General features: G+C 36.0%; 1 protein-coding gene across 2 annotated transcripts in view; it reads right to left on the bottom strand.

The window, feature by feature from the left end:
* Positions 1-20,613, bottom strand: part of LOC150097975 (vascular endothelial growth factor receptor 1-like) — a 354,137-nt gene that overhangs the window by 60,171 nt on the left and 273,353 nt on the right. For both annotated transcript variants that reach the window (XR_016549608.1, XM_090406574.1), the window contains exons 17-18: positions 14,823-15,063; positions 580-702 (exon numbers count right to left, since the gene is read on the bottom strand). Coding sequence is in view for 1 of the 2 variants with exons in the window: in XM_090406574.1 (XP_090262700.1) it covers positions 580-702; positions 14,823-15,063 (364 nt within the window). In the remaining variant the exon portion in view is untranslated. The remainder of the gene's footprint in view (positions 1-579; positions 703-14,822; positions 15,064-20,613) is intronic.

The following is a 20,613-nucleotide window of genomic DNA, read 5'->3' as shown; positions in this document are numbered from 1 at the left end:
TTTTTTTTTGTTATGTCACAATAAGAGAGAAAAATGACTATATAGTAGGATGACTTTAAACAATGCTCATGATATAGGAAGGTGACAGAAGCAAAAGAAATGGTTGAGTTGTTGAATGATCATTTTGCAAGGATCATCCAGCTGGAGATTTTGCAGTTTCTGATGTAACAGAGATACATATCAGAATTGAAGTAGATGAACAGGTTAATGCAAAGGAAAATTTTCATTATATGATAAATAGTCAGAAAACTATGGAGTCATCTGTAGAAGTTATGTAAAAGTGTGGTTAGTAAGGATGTGCAGGCTAGATGTTCTGCATGGAGAGTGTTGAATGAATTGGTTGCAAGAATTAGTTGTGAGTTCCCTGACAGTGAATGAGTTTAATGATAGGTTTGCGTATATAATAATTAGTTTGGATCTCCCATGATGAGAGTCCCGAATCCATGGAGATTCCATAAAATAATAATAACAACAACAACAGCAATAATAATAATTAATCAATATATCTTAAAACAAATGAATATTTAATGCAAACTTGTAAGTTAGATAAAAAATAATGTAAATCAATAAAACACATACATCTTCTTTCTTTACATAATTAGCATATTTGTAACAATCCTTAGCCAAACCAAAATCACAGATTTTTACAATGTTCCTATCAGCGAGCAGCACATTTCTTGCAGCCAGATCACGATGAATCAGCTAGAAATATAGAAATTCAAAATGAATGCATTTTGAATCTGACGTATCTGTATATAACAACAACAAAAAATTTAGTTAAATTAGCACTGTTTAATGATTAATTTATACCTTACTATGTGTTCAGCAATGTGTTTCTTGCATTCTTGAGGACACTTTTATTAAAGAGACAGAAAGCTTTAATGAAAATAAGCATATAGACAAATAAAAAGTATGAGTAAAAATATTCAAAGTTCTTCAGTTCTGACAACTACATAAATCTTCTTTGTATGCTATCAGTTCAAACCAACAAATGCTTTCTTGCTTAAATGAGAGATTGTGTCCTTACAATAATTCATTTTGCATCAGTGCTGTAGTGACCATTTTAAATGTAGAATGTCTCAACCACACCATGGCAAAGTATCAAACAGAACACTCTATTCAGGCTAATCTGTTAGTCATACATATTCAGGGCTTTTGAAAAATTCTGTTAGATTTCCAGTTGACACACACACACACACACACACATATATATATATATATATATATATATATATACCATATATGCATGGAGGTTCATTTACTCGGTTGTTAAACATATTTTTTAAAAGAATTGAATGATATAAACCAAGAGAAAAGGAAAAAGGTTTAATAGTATCACACGACTAGTTTCGGCTTTTTTACAGCCTTCTTCAGGTGTTTTTATATAAAAGAAAAGAAAAAACATTAAACATTGAAGATAAAAACTGTAAACAGCACAGGAAAGTCACTATACATATTTAACGTGAAAACGTTGTAGTTAACGTATTCAAAGCTGTTCCTTTGTTGTTCATATTGTTGGGTGAGTGCGTGAGTATAGCATCTCATGAGCGCCAGTATTTGATCACGGCAGAATGACAGTTTGGAAGGTTGTAGCTTAAATTATTATTTAAATGTACAGGGTTGAGGATGATTTCTCTACATTCTACAATTTTTCTCTCCAATTTGTCATGGCAACAGAAAATGTTGTTAGATCTATCCCAAAGGATTGTATGACTATGGTTTTCATCATAAGAATCGGCCGAAAAAATGACATGGCTGGATAAAGCACTGGCACGTGTTCTCTTGTAAGCGATGTCCGTCCTGTGCTCCTCCATACGCAATTCAATGGACTTATCCGTCTGGCCAAAGTAAGGAATGTCACAGTCACACCATATCTTATACACATCAGAATATTTTAGATTGTGATGGCTTGGCTTTGGACGGCTCACTAGAGAGCGGATCTTAGGAAGTGGAGTAAATAAAGTTCTAATGTTATATTTTTTGAGAACCTTGGCTAATTTTGGGGAAACTGAGCTTATGTATGGTATAGATATATTGCCTTTAACATTATTCATTTCTTCAGTATGGTGACTAGGAGGATTAAAAAGGAATTTTTTAGTAATTTTTTGAGAATAACCATTCAGTCTGAAAGTAGATCTAAGAAAATTGATTTCTTTACAAAGTTCATCTGGGTCATGAAGAAGAGCGTGAGCTCTATGTCCCAAAGTAGAAATAATTCCAAGTTTCTGAGGAGAGAAATGATGGGACTGACTATGGAAATATCTGTTGGTGTGTGTAGGTTTTCTGTACATTGAAATTTTAAGTTTATCAGAAGAACGGGTCAGTTTCACGTCCAGGAAAGGCAGGGAACCATTAGTTTCAAACTCAGCCATGAATTGGATATTCGGGTGTTGACTATTGAGATGTTCAAGGAAATCCAGGAGAGAATCACATCCATGGCTCCAAATGAGGAAAATGTCTTCCACATATCGTTTCTAAATTCTAGGTGTTAAGGAATAAGAAGAGATAGCTTTGACTTCAAAATCTTCCAGATAAATGTTGGCAAGTAAAGGAGATAAAGGATTACCCATTGCTAGACCATGATTTTGCTTGTAGATGGTGTCCTGAAATGTAAAGTATCCAAACTTGATGCAATGAGTAAAGTTAACATTTTTTTGGATAATTTATCTTTGAGTAGTGTCAAGACTTTGTCTGTAGGAACATTTGTGAACAAGGATACTATGTCAAAGCTAGCTATGATTTCATTTTCTTTAACAGTAATATCCTTAATGTATGATACAAAATCCGCAGAGTTATTAATAAAAGACGAAGACTTGCCGGAAAAACATTTGAGGTATATTGCGAGATGTTTTGAAAGGTTGTATGTTGGTGAATCAATGCCTTCAAAAAGATATCTCCATAATCAGTCCCATCATTTCCCTCCTCAGAAACTTGGAATTATTTCTACTTTGGGACATAGAGCTCGCTCTCTTCTTCATGACCCAGATGAACTTCGTAAAGAAATCAATTTTCTTAGATCTACTTTCAGACTGAATGGTTATTCTCAAAAAAATTACTAAAAAATTCCTTTTTAATCCTCCTTGTCGCCATACTGAAGAAATGAATAATGTTAAAGGCAATATATCTATACCATACATAAGCTCAGTTTTCCAAAAATTAGCCAAGGTTCTCAAAAAATATAACATTAGAACTTTATTTACTCCACTTCCTAAGATCTGCTCTCTAGTGAGCCGTCCAAAGCCAAGCCATCACAATCTAAAATATTCTGATGTGTATAAGATACGGTGTGACTGTGACATTCCTTACTTTGGCCAGAAGGAAAAGTTTATTGAATTGCATATGGAGGAGCACAGGAGTATCGCTTACAAGAGAACACGTGCCAGTGCATTATCCAGCCATGTCCTTTTTTTTGGCCGATTCTGATGATGAAAACCATAGTCATACAATCCTTTGGGATAGACCTAACAACATTTTCCGTTGCCATGATGAATTGGAGAGAAAAATTGTAGAATGTAGAGAAATCATCCTCAACCCTGTACATTTAAATAATAATTTAAGCTACAACCTCCCAGACTGTCATTCTGCTGTGATCAAATACTGGCGCTCATGAGATGCTATACACACACACACACATTCACCCAACAATGTGACCATTAAGGAACAGCTTTGAATACGTTAACCACAACGCTTTCACGTTAAATATGTATAGTGACTTTCCTCTGCTGTGATCAAATACTGGCACTCATGAGATGCTATACGCACGCACTCACCCAACAATGTTACCATTAATTTATTATTATTATTATTATTATTATTATTATTATTATTGTTCCGGGAAACTCCAAGGAGTCGACAGACTCATCGAGGGAGGCCCTAACATCATGTCAAGAACAACTATTCAACATTCACACAGTATCTATCATACCTTGTCTTGAACTCATTCACGGTCGTAGCACCCACAACAGACTCTGGAAGCTTATTCCACTCATTTACCACTCTCCAAGTAAAGAACCTAGCTCTAACACCCTTGTCAACCATGCTCTTGCCCAGCTTCCATGCATGGTCCTCCCACCACCAGTCATATTTTCAAAAATATCTTCTGGATCAATCTTATAAAAACCCTTCAGTAATTTGAATGTCTCAATCATATCACCCCTCCTTCGCCTATCGTCCAATTTCTGCAACCCACAAATCTTCAACCTATTCTCATAAGGTTCATTCCACAGACCTGCTATCATCTTGGTCACTCGTCTCTGGACCCTCTCCACTTCCTCCCCATCACGAAGAAACCCTGGTGCCCATAACTGGGCACAGAAGTCCAGATGGGGTCTTATCAAGGCTCGATACAGAGGAACAACAACTTGTTCGTCTCTGCATGTTAAAGTATTTTTCAGAAGCCAAGTGATTTGGTGAGCTGTTTTAGTTACTTTTGCAATGTTCCCCCTAAACTTCAACTCCCTATCCACCAACACTCCCAAATCCCTGGCCTCATCAATCTCCTGGAGTATGGTTCCACCAATGCGATATACTGCTGCTATTCTTTTCACCCCAAAGTGCATTGCCACATTAAATTGACATCCATTTTTCCTAGCCCAGTCCTCCAAACTATCCAAATCATCCTGTAAAATTTTGACATCCTGTGCACTCACAATTGCTCTACCCAACTTTGCATCATCAGCAAACAAGTGAACACTTCCTCTCAGATCCTTTCCAATATCATTGATGAACAAATTGAAAAGCAGTGGTCCAAGAACAGAGCCCTGTGGCACTCCACTAGTCACAAGACGTCTTTTAGACTCCACTCCTGAATAAACCACTCTTTGATATCTCTCCTTCAACCACCCTCCTATCCATCTCACCAACCCTATATCTATACCCATCTGCTCCAGTTTACTGATTAGGGTTCCATGTGGTATCCTATCAAAGGCCTTGGCAAGGTCCAGTAGTATCACCGTAAACCCATTACCCCTATCCAGTTCAGCCGTCACTGTGTTATAAAACGTGAGCAAGTTACTGAGGCATGATCTACCCTTCACAAAACCATGTTGTCCCCCATACAATATCCCATTTTCATCTATCCAATCCTGTATTCTTTTCTTGACTAATTTCTCTAAGACCTTGACAATGATTCCTGATATGCTAATCGGTCGGTAATTTACAACAGCAGTCTTGGAACCACCTTTATGCAGTGGAACTATTTTCCCCTCTTTCCACCCGCTCGGGACTAACCCAGACCCGAGACTCAAATTAAACAAAAAAATTAAGGAACAGCTTTGAATACGTTAACCACAATGCTTTCATGTTAAATATGTATAGTGACTTTCCTGTGCTGTTTACGGTTTTTATCTTCAATGTTTAATGTTTTTTCTTTTCTTTTATATAAAAACACCTGAAGAAGGCTGTAAAAAGCCGAAACTAGTTGTGTGATACTATTAAACCTTTTTTTTTTCTTTTCTCTCAGTTTATCTCATTGAATTCTTTTAAAAAATATGTCGTATATATGCCAGCATATGAGACAAGGCCTAAATTTTAGGCTATTTTTAGGTTTTAAGCTTATGCCAATTGTATAAGACAACCCCTCCCCCCAATTTCTTCTTTCTTATATTAATGCAACATTAGGTATTGTTATTATATCCGTTATTTTTATATCTATGCATATCTGTTATTTTTTTGCATAGCATAAAATTTAGTATTTATGTGAATTACCTTAATTACAAGTGATTATCCCCAATTTTAATTAATTATTAATTTTTCATTTTTTTTAAATTTTAGGATTATTGAAATTGTTATCATTTAAAATCATGGAACCAGCAACAAAACGAAGAACGTAGAAGCTCGATTTAAAATAAGGGTAATTGGAATGGCAAAGCAAACTAATATCTGTGCTGCTACAAGAAAGTTTGACATAACCGAGAAGATGGTAAAAGAATGGAGGAAGAAAGAAGATATTTTAAAAAAACTGCCAAAGAAAAAATGTGCGATGAGAATGGGGATCACCTGATGGCCGCAATTGGGTATGCAGAATGGGTATTCGAACAAAGGCAGAATAGTTATCTTGTTACAAGAAATATGATTAGAGCATATGCACTAAAATGGTCAAGATTGAATCCAGATGAAAGTATAGAATTTCAAGCTACTTCAGGATGGTTTAATCATTTTATGAACAGACAAAATCTGGTAATATGACAAAAAATGAAAATTGCTCAAAAACTACCAGTAGATCTTGGCCACAAACTTACCAGTTTCCATAAATTTATTATTCAGTTGAAACAAGAACATAAATTTCTATTGTTAATTATTGGAAATATGGATGCAACTCCTATGAGCTTTGATATGATAAGCAATAAAACAATGGAGTCTAAAGGTAGTAAGAGTGTGCTAGTTCGAAGTACAGGTCATGAAAAAACAAGGATTACGGTTGTGTTGTCATGTTTGGCTGATGGAACCAAATTAAAACCAATGATCATCTTCAAACATAAAACTAAACCTAAGATAAAATTTCCTTCAGGTGTTTTTGTACATTTTCATGAAAAAGGATGGATGGACAAAAATGGTGTGAAATGATGGATAAATAATGTGTGGAACATGCGACCAGGTGGTATAACGAAGAAATGCAATCTATTAGTATGAGAGAGAGAGATATGTTTTGTAGTCATTTAACTGAGAATACTAAAAGTCTTCTAGAAAAAAATAACACAAAAATTGTTATACCAGGTGGTTTAACTTCTATACTGAAACTACTAGATGTCTGCTTGAACAAACAATTTAAAGATCGAATGCGAGAAGATTGGAATAATTGGATGCTGACTGGTGAAAAATCATTTATAAACAGTGGATCTATGCACACTGCATCACTTGATATGTTGTGCAATTTGTGATCAAAGCATGTAAAAGTAGAGACTGTAATAAAATCATTTAAAAAGTGTGGTATTTCTAATCTTATGGATAGTATGGAAGATGATCTGTCGTGGGACACTGATGACGATGAAAATGAAATCGATTCACCGGATTCGAACTGGGATGCATATGATGATCATTTAAACAATGAATCTGAAGAACTATTTTCAACAGATGATGATGATGATGATGATGAAGAAATTAACATGAAAATTGAGGTGAATAACTATTATTTGCTTTTTAAGACTTATATCTATTGTAATATTTTAAATAAATTTGTGTAACAAAAAATTAATCTGATTTGTTTATAAACACTGCCTATTTTCTTATATAACGATGTATTGTAACTACCTAAATGTTCATCCAAGAAATTAAGTTTCCCTTTTTATACTCGCCGTATAAGATGACCCATAATTTCGAGGGGTTTTCTGTAGTATTTGAGAGTCGTCTTATACGCCAACATATACGGTGTATATATATATATCACTAGTCAGGATGCTGGCCTGAGTCACCAACTTGAAAGCTGGGACATAATCAAGAAAATCACCTAATCATCAACAGCAGAAGAATGCCACTGGTATTTATTAGTTCACAGATTTATTTTGAAATAGAGCAGAAATTTACTGATAACAGCTTTCTCCAATACTATTATTATTATCATTATCACTGTGCCCTCTGCAACAGAGGGTGCAGTAGTAGCAAGCAGGCTTCTGCAACACTCCCATTTCTTAAATGCTAAAATAAATTTTATAATATAATAATGCTAAAATAATGCTAAAATAATGCTAAAATAAATTCAGAGTATATCAATATTCAATTCTTCAAGCTGAACATACTGATGCAAAAATTGTACTGAATTCATGGTGAACTAAAAGAGGACTGAGATACTGGTAGGAAATACAGCTTGGATAATCTCTAAAACATGTTTAAATGAAATATTTGGGAACTGAGAAGTAAAAGAAATAAACTTCACACTCTAACACACTGAATATTATGTCAGTGTGTTGGAGTGTGATGTTTTTTATACTGGTTTTAAAGTGAGCTTAGTTTTTTATGGATGAAGGCATGTTGCCAGTGCCATCCCAGGGAGCGTAATCGCAGAGTCTCCGTGTAACAGTCTGCCCTTCCTAGATGCTTTAATTACCCACAGCCTGATGGATCCCTGATATTCTCTATTTACAGACCCCCCCCCCTACACACACACACTGGTAGATATATTCAGTAACAGTCATACCAATCCTTCTGACAATATGGGATCAGAAAAATCTTATATAATAGGGTAAAATTAATCAGTTGTGATAACAGTGCTCTAGTCACTGAGCTTGACCACATTCTTGACACTTTCTTACACAATGGGTACATTCCCCACAGATTCAAAAAATATTAAACACCATAATCACATCCTCTTCCTCCAGAACAGAGAATGCAAAAAATTTATCAACGTTCCATATATCCATGGCACCTCTGAAAAAGAAACAAAAAAAAAACCTAAAAAAAAAAAGTACAATCTTACAACCACTTATAGATCATATAAGATATTGGCATCCCTTATCCACTTTACCAAAGATCAGCCACACTCTGTAGATTTGCCAAGTGTCTACCAGATTCCTTGCAGTTGTAAACTGTCCTAGGTACAGCCAAACAGGTAAGAAAGCCAACATCCAAATTGCTGAACATAGAGATTAAATATGGTTCGACCACTATAGCGACCCAGGACTTGCTGACCTGGGTCACTATAGTGGTTGCTACATACACATACCACCCAACCATAGAATTTGCTACAAGAAGGCCACCCTACTCCATTGAAGCAAATACAATGAGAGACAATTCCAGAAATTTGCCTTAAGAAACTTCGCAAACAAATTTGGTTGTATGAAACTGCCCCAAATTTGGGATGCACTCATCCTCAGATGTTCAGCTTAACAACCAAGACCATTTTTTCAAGTTCTACTCTGGTTGCCTTGTTTCAGCTTCATTTACCCAGTGTTAGTGCCTACATACACATACCACACAGTATTGTATTGTCTTTGCTAATATATGTCTTTGTGATGATGTAACAGTATTGTCTTTGCCAAAATATTAGCAGTATTAATTAGTTATTACAAATAAGATTCAATATATATGTTGTAAAGTACAGTACAGTGATTAATAGCCAATGTATAAGCCTTTCTACTAAAAAATGGTCAAATAAGTCAGTATAAAGTCAAAACAGGAGAATGGAAGAGGCAGCAAATGAAGGCAACAAAGTGTGGTAAAGAAATATTGAGTCAAAGAAGATTATATGAAGGGGATTCCAGGTTTGATAACTTTTGACTTGGGATATTAGACCTGACAAATCCACCAATCCTGTCCTTGTGAAAGGCATCACAGAAGATGTAATAAGGAAAGTTTGTGATGATGTCACAGATTGCTAGTTGTGGTTTTAGTTGAATAACACATTAGGTTTAGATGTCTGTGGATAGCGGTGACATCATTGATATTAATATTTAAACATCGAATGTTAGTTAATCTGGAGTTTTTTTAATTACATGTAATTCTGACATTTTGTTGGATTTTTTTTTTTTTTTTTTGAGGGGGGGGGTATATACTTTTTGGTTTGTTTGTTTTTCTGTACATTTTTAGAGATTTTTGGCAGTTTTTATGGAAGTTTTTTCCCCTAGAATCACTGTGGTGACTAAAAGTTTTTATACTTTATATCATGACAGTGGGTAAAATAAAAATAAAATTTATAGAGAAGAGGTGAAGGACTAGAGGTCACCAGTGTTACACTAGTAGTGCCCAGACTCCATTCCGAGTGTTGCTTTAGGCAGTGCTCGCTTCCATACTTCTTCCTGCAAACTTCTATACTTTGGCTACTTCTGGGCACAACTTGGCAAAGTAAGCAGCAGCAGGATTAGTTCCAGTTGATCACGAAGCCTCTCAAAGTGTTACCAACAGGTTTTCGGTCCCATGTACTATCTGACAGCCTGCTTATGGAAACCAGAATTATTTGCAAAATTCCTAAGGTATTTTATTTTAAACATTTAGCTCTTCTGAGCCTTTGTTTTCCTAGAACAGATTATTGTTTTATAAATAACCTCTTCCTGGAGAATAAGGAATATGTTGAATTTTTTAAACATAATTTCAATGTCATTTTCTTTGAATTGTAATGATTACAGATCAAGCTTGCAACCTGCATTTAACATATGCTTTTCAGTCAAAATATTACAACCACCATTGTAATATTTCAGAGGCTACCTCTTGCTAAGCAGTAAAATAGCATACACTCTCTTTAAGACCTTTGACTACTGCAGGAGGTATACGCTACCACATAATCAGGATTGCTTCTTTAGATATGTCTGTTCAGGGGGTTGAGGAACTCTAACACTAGATCTCTCGATTCATGTAATCCCAAAGGTGTTCTATGGGATTCAAATCAAGCATATTTGGCATGCATGGTAACACTTGTAAGTTGTTGTCATGCTAAGAAAATGACACTCAAGCAATACTGGGAATATGGCATGGTGCATTATCTTGATACAATACCAGCGGAGTCTAGAGGGAGGATAATGCTGGGTATGGAAACAATGGATTTTTATGCTTTATATCAATGCTAGGAGTATCCGGAATAAAGGAGAGGAATTGGTGACGATGATAGCATCAGCCTGGCCAAAGATTATTGGGATCACTGAGACGTGGTTGACAGAAGAGGATATAACAACAGGAATAGAAGTAGCTGGATACAGCATTTTTTGGCAGGATAGGAAGGGAAAGCATGGTGGTGGAGTACTGCTTATGATAAGTGATAACTTATGTCCTCTAAGAGTGGAGGTTTTGGAAGGAAGTGATACTAATGATTTTGAAAGCATATAGCATGAGGCAGAGGTGGGAAAGACAGGATATTTAGTGGGGTATTGCTACAGACCAAGGAGCACAGAGGGTGGGGACCAGAAGATGTTTAGACAGTTGAGAAGTCTCCCATAACAAGAGGAATGATTGTTATGGGAGATTTTAACTACAGCAGTATAAATTGGGGAGAGGAAGTTGCATGTAGCAATAAGGGAATGGAATTTCTAGAATTCTTGAGGGACAAATGTCTTAGACAACATGTAATAGAGGGAACATGAGGTTCAAGAGTTTTCGATTTGGTCATAGTATCAGAAGAGTTGATAATAACTGAGATGACATCTCTCCCACCAGTTGGAGAGAGTGCCACGTGGTTTTGACTTGGAAGATGGATAGACATGCAGGAGTATCAAAGAGACAGGAATGTATGTACAATTATAAGGCAGGTGATTATAATAGTCTTAGATATCAACTTGGGGAAGTTTCATGGAGGAAAGAAATGGAAGACCGGGATATCATTAGTGCTTGGGAAATTGTGAAGGAATATTTGTTAGCAGCAATAGTAAGCTGTATTCCACAAGTGAAGAAGAGGACACAATTAGGTGTAAAGTGGATGACAAACAATACTAAATGGGAATTGCATGTGAAAAAGAGGCTATGGAAGAGATATAAGGACACAGATGAAGAGCAGATGCATGAAGAATATAAGACACAGGCTAGGAGAGTGACTAGTATGGTAAGGAAGGCAAAACTGGAATATGAGAAGAGATTGGCCCTAAGATCCAAAGAAAATCCTAGGGAATTTTTTAGCTATGTGGCCAATAGGAGGAGAAATGATTGTGGAAGAATGACATTGTGGGATAAAAATGGGAACAGAGTGACAGATGTAGAGGAAATAGTGGAATTGTTCAATGAACACTTTATTGGAGTATTTCATCCTGGAGGAGTCAGATAGGGCAGGTTCGAGGTTTAGAGGTGCAGGAGGAGAGTGTGTTCCAAATACTAAGTACGTTGGATGTCAGTAAAGCTGTGGGACTGGATGGTATTTCACCATGAGTTTTGAGAGAATGTGCTAAGGAACTGACAGTGCCTTTGACCTGGCTTTTCAATGAAAGTCTGGCTGCAGGAAAGATGCCCATGAAATGGAAGGAAGGTAAGATAGTGCCATTGCATAAGGGCAGTAGCAGACTGGAAGTGTATAATTATAGGTATAGGTCAGTTTGTTTGTCATCGGTAGTTGTTAAGATCTTGAAGAAATTAGTGAGGGACCATATACAGCATTGGGCAGATGTGGGAAATGTTATCTGTGAGAGTCAACAAGGATTTTTGAAAGGACACTCTTGTTTTAGCAATATGCTAGCCTTTTATAATAAAGTTACAAGAGCAGAAGATGAGGGAAAGGCATATACTGCCATTTTCTTGGACTTAGAGAAGGCATTTGACAGGGTGCCACATGATAAGCTGATATTTAAGTTGCAGCACATGGATCTGTATGTCAGATTGGTCAACTAGATTCAGGATTGGCTGTCTGATAGGTATCAGAGTTGTGTATGGTGGGGCAGTTTCAAGGAGGCAGAGGGTCGGGTCCCACAGGGCTCAGTACTGGGCCCTATATTGTTTAACCTTAATATCAATGACATTTTCAGTGGATTGCAGGGGGATATTCAGTTGTTTGCAGATGCTGCGAAGCTGGGAAGGGTTATTAGTAATAGTGCACATGTAGTAGCCCTGCAAGAGGATTTGAATAAGCTAGAGAGATGGGCAAATGAATGGGGTTTCGGTTTAATCCAGCAAAATGGTCTTGAGATTTGGGGCACATTGATGGGATGCTGCATACTCCATGGGAGGAGGTATACTGGAGGAAGTAGGGGAGACAAGAGATCTGGAGTTGATAATTGATAGAAACTTGAAATTTAGGGGGACATATTGCAAAGGTGGTGAATGTAACACAGAGGATTGCTGCAATAATGAGAAGGACACTGACCTTCAGAGATTAAAGAGTTATCATTCCATTGTATAAGACTGTGATCAGACCACACTTAGACTATTGTTCTCAGATTTGGTCCCCAGGATTTGAAGATGATGAATTAACTATGGAAAGGGTACAAATGTGGATAACGAAGATGGTTTCAGGACTGTACAATGTTAGTTATGAGGATCGGCTGAGGGAATGTGGACTCCAGTGTTTGGTGGATAGAAGAAGGAGAGATGATATGATTGAGACTTTTAAACTGTTGAAAGGTGGTTACAGAGTTGACACTGCGGAGTTCTTTCGCTTGGTTGAACAGTGTGAAGGAGTGATGACAAGGGGCCAACCCTGAAAGTTACAAAAGGAAACTGTGAGCAAAATGGTGAGGAGTGGTTTCTTTGCATGGAGGACAGTTGAACCATGGAATGCATTGTCTGATAGAGTGGTGAGAGCAAGAACGGTCAATCAGTTTAAAGAGTGGTATGATAGACTGTGTTTAATAGGAGGACCTCCCACGATGCGTCTTGATAGACTTTGTGTTTCTTAGAAAGGACCTCCAGCGATGAGTCTTTTGACTCCATGGAGGCCTGAATAATAATAATAATACATGTGCCATCTGGAAAGACATTCACCATGATTGTGAACTTTATATTATCTGTACTATACTACTCTAGTGCATGGATCTCACTTGTCTATTGTTGTTTATTGAAATCTATTATTCTACCTTTCTCAACTGATTTTTAAACTGATGACGATCTTTTTAAGCTTCAGATTGAAATATGTTTTTATATACCTCAGGAATAAACTTTTCTGTATCTATGTGCTTCATATATTAATCAACTGAAGTGGTCAGTGTATCCATCTCCAACCAACACCCTGTAGATTCAAATCCTGAAGTGGGGGATTGTCTTTAGGTGGGAGATGAATTTCACTGCCTGGTGTGGGATCATGACCCTGTTCCATGTTTGGTTTCCAGATATGGAAAAATAAATTTAAAAAATACCAAAAAATTCATAAAATTAATACAAATTAATATAAAATAGAAAAAATCTTTAGCCTAATAGTATAAATGTACTGCCGGCTTAGAAAAACCTCTTGAGGATGGCAGTCACATTAAATAAAAAAATACACTGTATTGTCTCTTAATTGTGTGTTCTCTGGCTGATTGCCTGTTTTGCAGGATGATAAACCTGAGTCTTTAGGAGGAAAATCCCTGCTAACCCATATATGAGATTCCTTATTCTGTTTTTAATAACTGATTCTATGAGTTCATTCTTGAACTTCATGAGGATATTATTATTATTATTATTATTATTATGCGACACCTCTAAGGACTCAGCACAGGAGGACACTCTACTCTACTATACACATCTCACCAACTCCTCTATCAATTAATCCTCCAACCACACACACACACACACACACACACGATCACCACACAATGCCTCATCTTTACTTATGCACAAGCACATGAAGTGGGGCACTATAGCTGGTGGCCCCCAAAATTTAGAGCCAATTTAAGTGCCTTAAATAATGAAATTTAAAATTGAAGAACTAAAAGTATAAATAATTAAAATTGAACATAAAAAATTACAATTATTTTCTGTTAAATTTCCTATATCACTATAATATATATATATATATATAGCTCAGAAAAAGGGTATCTAAATAGATCACTTTTATAATTATTTATATTTATTATTTATTTGGATAATGTATCAAGATGCTAATCTATTCACTTATTTAAAACTTAATTTAACCTGATTTTTCAACTATGTATTTAAGGTAAATGTAGATTGTTTGAAATTTATTTCTGGCTAAATCTTAAATTATTGAGAAACATTGATAATATTATTCTTTAAATGTTTATGGTTTTAATTGATGTTATATATAATTTTTATATAATTCATCATCATCTCAGTTGAGATGATGCAAATGACCATCAAAACTTTTATGATCACTATAGTATTTTGACAGTGTCCTCAAAAACAATTATTTATAACTAATCTTTTGCAGACTTCAGATTTGTATCATTTTTAACCATTATCTGTATAGAGGATTTTTTAAAAGTATCTTTAAATTTAAATTCAAATTTAAGAGAATTTTTAATAAACAAGTATAGCATGGATACCTTTCTAGATGCCAGATACTCCATTCCTCGAGCACACTGAAAAGCATAGCAAAGAAGGTCGCAAGTAGTAACAAGGCAGTCTTTATCTTCTTTACAACTTGAGCTACTTCGATATCCTCCACTATCAGTTATGTTATCACTATCATATCCACTTCCGCTACTCAGTGTAGTAGCAGTCATTTCCATGGATGCATTCTTGGAATTCTGATGAAGTAACTCTGCATAGTTAATTATTTTTTCCCTAAAAATAATATAACTATATATATATATATATATATATATATATACACTTTATGGCAATTATAATACACTATAAAACTCAGCAAAACAGTTTTCTACAACTGTTTAAAATGTGGGGTTTATCAAAATAATGACTACACACACACACACATCTTTGTAATTTATATCTGAGAAATACAAATCCAGTTAGATAAATTCATACTATCAAGTTAAATTATAATTATAATTATTATTTAGTGGCACCTCCAAGGAGTCCATTATTATTATTATTATCCACATAATAATAATATGGCAGTCATTTCTGTGATCTGTGGTGGATAGATAGTCCAACTATCCATCAGAATACCAGACGCCTCTCACCATTCCTGGCAACACCCTAAACCTCTTCTTAACAATATGGATTGGTGTGGCTTGTGTAGACGTTGATTATCACTAATAATAAATAAATTCTGTGTGATGATACAGCGTTCCCCCTTTATTTGGGAGTTCACGGTACCATCTAGTCCCCCCCCAAATTTTATCTGGGCTCCGGAACCGGCATAGGCTGACAAATCAGACTATGGCTAGGTCAGTATTCCTGACTATAATCCATGTGTGTCCTCTGACCAGTTTGCCTGCTTTGTGGGATGAAAAACACCAGATAAACTGGTGGAAAAACACTGCTGTTCACGCACAAGACCAGCTAACTTGGTTATGGCTGAGGAAGATCCTTGATTTCCTCATGTCATTGACGGGAATCGAACCTAGGACACTCCTTCCCCAGGCATATGGTTGCGAAGTGCAAAGCCACTAGGCTAACCATGCAGACATTATCACTAATTTCAATGTTTAATGGAGAAAACAGATATCTAAAAATAATAATTAATTAACTAAATTTAATTAGCTAATTAGATTATAAGCCAATATTTTTCCTTGGTCACCAAAAGCATCTATTATGGGCATAAAGAAATTTCAAGCACATGCACACAGGCATTCCAACAGGAAGGCAAACACAGACTCATTTCAAAAGGCCAGCTCTACAGTACTGATTGCTTCCCTCTATGGATGCAGTGGTGGAATCCTGCTGAAGGTCTCACAATGATAGTATCCCAGATTTTTTGGCAAATGTGAAGCAACCAAATTTGCTTAGCTTTGGAGAGTAGTACTTTGATGAATTACAGGAGAACATGTTCTCTCTCTCTCTCTCTCTGATTTGTATCTCTTTCTGTATAAGAGGGGAGTTTGAGGTCCCCCCCCCCATTGGATCCAGTGATCTGTATTGTATTGTTTTCCAACTCAAAATGGCATTGTTTTCCAACTCAAAATGGCTGTAGCACAGATGAACATGTTTTCTGTGTTTGGAGAATGGGTGGAGAGCTTTGTTGATTATGTGAAGGGGGAAGCCATTGGCTAAAAATGTTTCAAAATGCGATTTAAATTCAGGTGAAAGTCTAGCATGATCTGAGCAGATGGTTCTAGCTCTATTAGTTAAGATTTTAACATCGTACTGCTGGGAGGGGTAGTGGTGTGATAGGTGATGTATGTATCTCCCAGTGTGGGTAGGCGATCTGTAAACATAAAAGGATCTATTGAGAAGCCAGTGAACTGTTTTTGATGAATTTTCATGGAACTACTATACCTTGATCAAATATTCTGGCACCTGTTCTCCTCGTTAACTCTATAAATTCTCTTTCCCTCCTTCATGCTTCTGCCTCTCTCTCCAATCTATATCACATAGCTGAAATCTTCCCTAATGATAATTCTCCTTATATTCATAAGATTTTGCTCTGTCTGCAGTTCACAGTCCTCTTCAGATGTCAACAGGAGCATCCAACTGGAAAGGTATTCTTGTCTTGTTAATCTCTTTCTTACACCAAACAGCCTCAAACTCATTGCCTGTATATGAGTAGGATTGGAAACAAGAGAAGGAATCGTGGTGATAGTAACAACCATTCCTAATCACTACTCTTGATGGATTCAATTCAGTACTGTGACAGTACTCCTAGTCATTTCTTATTCTGCCAGTCTTCCTTGAATAAACTGCACCCATTAAGGTTTACCCCTCCTGTCAACCAGGTCTCATTAATGGCAATATCTTTTGTGCCCTTTCTATTTACTAATACCAAACACTCATCACCTTTTTTTTAACGCTTCAGGCATTAGTAAACATGTGCATGATTGCTAACCAATCTGGCTAACAGTTTTTCCTGACCAATTCAAATAATAAGTCTGAGTTGATTCCTCAGCCAAATTCTCTATTCCACTATTGTAGTCATGAATTTTCTTGTATGGTAAAACCAGTCCACCAATGCCTGAGGTTATCCCTATCAACCTACCATTTTCTCTCTCTCTCTCCACATTCACAATTTAGCTCCTCTCACCTTAATATACATTTCACGACTACAGCTAGTCTTCATTACTATATACATTCTCTTTCACCAAACAACAATCTCTACAAGCACCTAACTTCAAATCCATTTAAGTTCAATTCATCCTGCAAGTACAAATCCTTTCAACCATCACAATCATCCCATACATCAACATAATGCTCACCATCTCTCTCTCTCTTACACAGTTTGTACACTGAATCATTTTCAATCAGCTGTCTGTCTCAGTTCACGTATGTCAAAATCGCAATCTTGATTCTTTGCTCTTCTTTTCTCGGATCATTCAACAACTGTTTCATATCTTCTTTTATACTATACTTATCTCCTTTCAAATAATTTTATTTGGTACAATCATTTCTTCCAATTGATCTACCTGCTTGCTTGTGACCACAGTGATGTTATGCACTTTCATCTGGAAAACACTGTCATTGTTCATTCTTCTATCACACCAATAATCATGAAATGACCATAAATCAACTTATCCATTTCACCCATTTCTGTATCTTCATACTTTCCTTTGGCCTGTTTCCTTTCCTGCTTCTTACTAAGAACTTTTTTGATCTCTCCAGTCCAATTCCATTTAGTATTGTGAAGTACCTATTGTAGCCTTGAAATTTCTACAACTGTGCTGAGATTTTCAGTATTTTATTTAAAAAATTTTTCTTTTTGTCACTACCATACCTGCTTTCTCACACTTGTTCATCTCTCCCGAACTGTTATTCCATTATGCAATTGAACAGCTCTATTCATGCCTGCATTCTTTCTCACTGTCACTACCTGCTCATTTGAATTCCCACTCTCAATCAATACCTCTTCCTCAATCTGCTTAAACTGCACACATTTTTGACATATTCCAGTACCAGAAATACAATTTTATTAATACAGACCAGTATTTTACAATAAACATTTATTAAAACCTACCAGTTTCGCCAGCAAACTGTCTGGCTTTTTCAAGGCATTACGGAGATATGAAAGTAAATGCAGATTAAAAGGAACATAAAAAACGTTGTAAAACAAACTAGTATCTATGGTTACATGTTTCGCGTGACAGAGATGGCTTATTGTTCTTATTCATTATCACGCAACTGGTAGGTTTTAATAAATGTTTATTGTAAAATACTGGTCTGTATTAATAAAATTGTATTTCTATTATGAAAACGACCAAAAATGTATACTTTAAGTATATTCCAGTACCATTATCTCCTTTTCCACAGCAACAAGTACATGAATGCTGACACATGTAGTTCAAAATGGGTGCTGTTAGAGATGTATATACAAAGCATAGAGCAGTGACTGAATTCTATGATGCAAAAGCGAGTATGATGGAAGTTTATAACTGCCTGAAAAATGTGTATAGAGACGATACTGTTGATATTGAGTGCAGTTAGATGTTAGGTCAGACAATTTAAGAGTAATGAAACCGAGGTGAGAGACTAGCCTTAAAGCACCCAACCGGTGACATCAATCATAACATGAAATGCAACTGGCTCTTTTTATGCATGAAGTAAGAACAGAAAACTGGATCCCACCACCACCACCTAACTATAATTTAATAGCAGTTATTTTTCAGAAAAAATGAAAACAGATGCATAAATAAGAAGAAAATTAATGATGTCAGAAATGTATATTTCAGTTACAAAACACAAAAAGATATGCACATAGCCAATTAACATAATTAATCATCACTGCTTGCATGCAAAACAAAATAAGTGATACAAATAATATCTGTGATCCCCCACAATGGCTGCCATGAGATAATGTAATACATACTTTACAGAGCTGTATGGTAGGTGTACATTTATTTACCTTTTCCCTTTTATCATTTTTTAATATAATAATAAAAATTATAAAGTTTATTTTTCTGTACTCTGTCATGCTATGCATCCAAGGCTAGTGTCTCACCCACCTCACTGTTGGTATGTTATGGCTGGTGATGGATAACAAGAGTTGCACACATTATAGCATTGATGCAGTGATCAAGAAAGACTGTCTCGTTGAAACTAATTACAACGAGACAGTCCTGTTGCAATTAGTCCAGTTGTAATGAATTATGTAATGCAGTTAGCATTGGAAAACCAGAAGCGATAATCATAATTAACTACCTTGGCTACAACAAAGTTTGTGCACAATGGGTCCTGAAAATTCTGGGTCATTTATATGGAACTTCTTCAGTACTATAAGAACAATAATGGGGAGGCCTTCCTATCCCACATCATCAGAGGTGATCAAACATGGGTTCACCATTACAACCCTGAATTGAAGAGGCATTCAATAGAATGGCATCTCAATTCACCATGCTAGAAGACATTCAAAAGACAGCCATCCATGAGCAAAATCATTGCAATTATGTTCTAGAACAAAGATGGAGTCTACTTGTGGATTTTTTATTAGAGAGGCACTGTGATCAATGGTACATGAAGATGTTGCAGACATTGAACAAATGCATCTGTAAAATTTAGCCTACCAGAAACATGAATGAGGTCCTCTTTCTCCATGACAACATCCAACCCCACACAAGTATGCAGACAAATAATACAATTACAACATTTAGCTGGAATGAACTTTGGCCATCCTGCTCATTGTTTGAATCAGGTATCCTCAAACTACCACCTGTTTAGCTGCCTGGAGGAGGCACTCCAAAGACAATTTCCATAAGATGAGGATCTGAATCTAGCTATTTTTGAAGAGCTCTAATAGAGTAAAGACTTTTATGGAGTCAGCATACAGTGTCGTATCCAGCAATGGCAAAAGTATATACAGAGAATGATGAAGACTTTGTTGAAAATGACAGAATAGTTGCAAAAGATGGTAGATGATCCATGCAAAAGTCAGTATTAAATAAATTATATTTTATGAAAAAAAAAAAAAAAAATAGGAAGCTCTTTTTTATTTATTTGTATGGGGTTTCCCCCATCTCTTAGGCCTGGTTGAGCCCTCCTAGTGAGGGATTAAGTATGTATTTTATGTTGGAAGTTTATTTTCCGCTTGGTTAGACTATAATAAATTTAGTTTAATCCTTTATCCAAGTGTAAGCAAACAACGTTTGTGCCTGAAGTTTCTTCAGGACTGAGGCAACTCGTATTAAAGGTGGACCATTAAAGGTGGACCATTAAAGGTGGCAAACTTTGTTTGCTTACACTTGGATAAAGGATTAAACTAAATTTATTATAGTCTAACCAAGTGGA

The sequence above is a fragment of the Typopeltis vanoorti genome, chromosome 16 (genome assembly GCF_054136105.1).
Source record: "Typopeltis vanoorti isolate ZY-2024b chromosome 16, IOZ_Tvanoo_1.0, whole genome shotgun sequence".
NCBI classification, from domain to species: Eukaryota; Metazoa; Arthropoda; class Arachnida; order Uropygi; family Thelyphonidae; genus Typopeltis; species Typopeltis vanoorti.
This window is presented reverse-complemented; position numbering and strand designations above follow the sequence as displayed.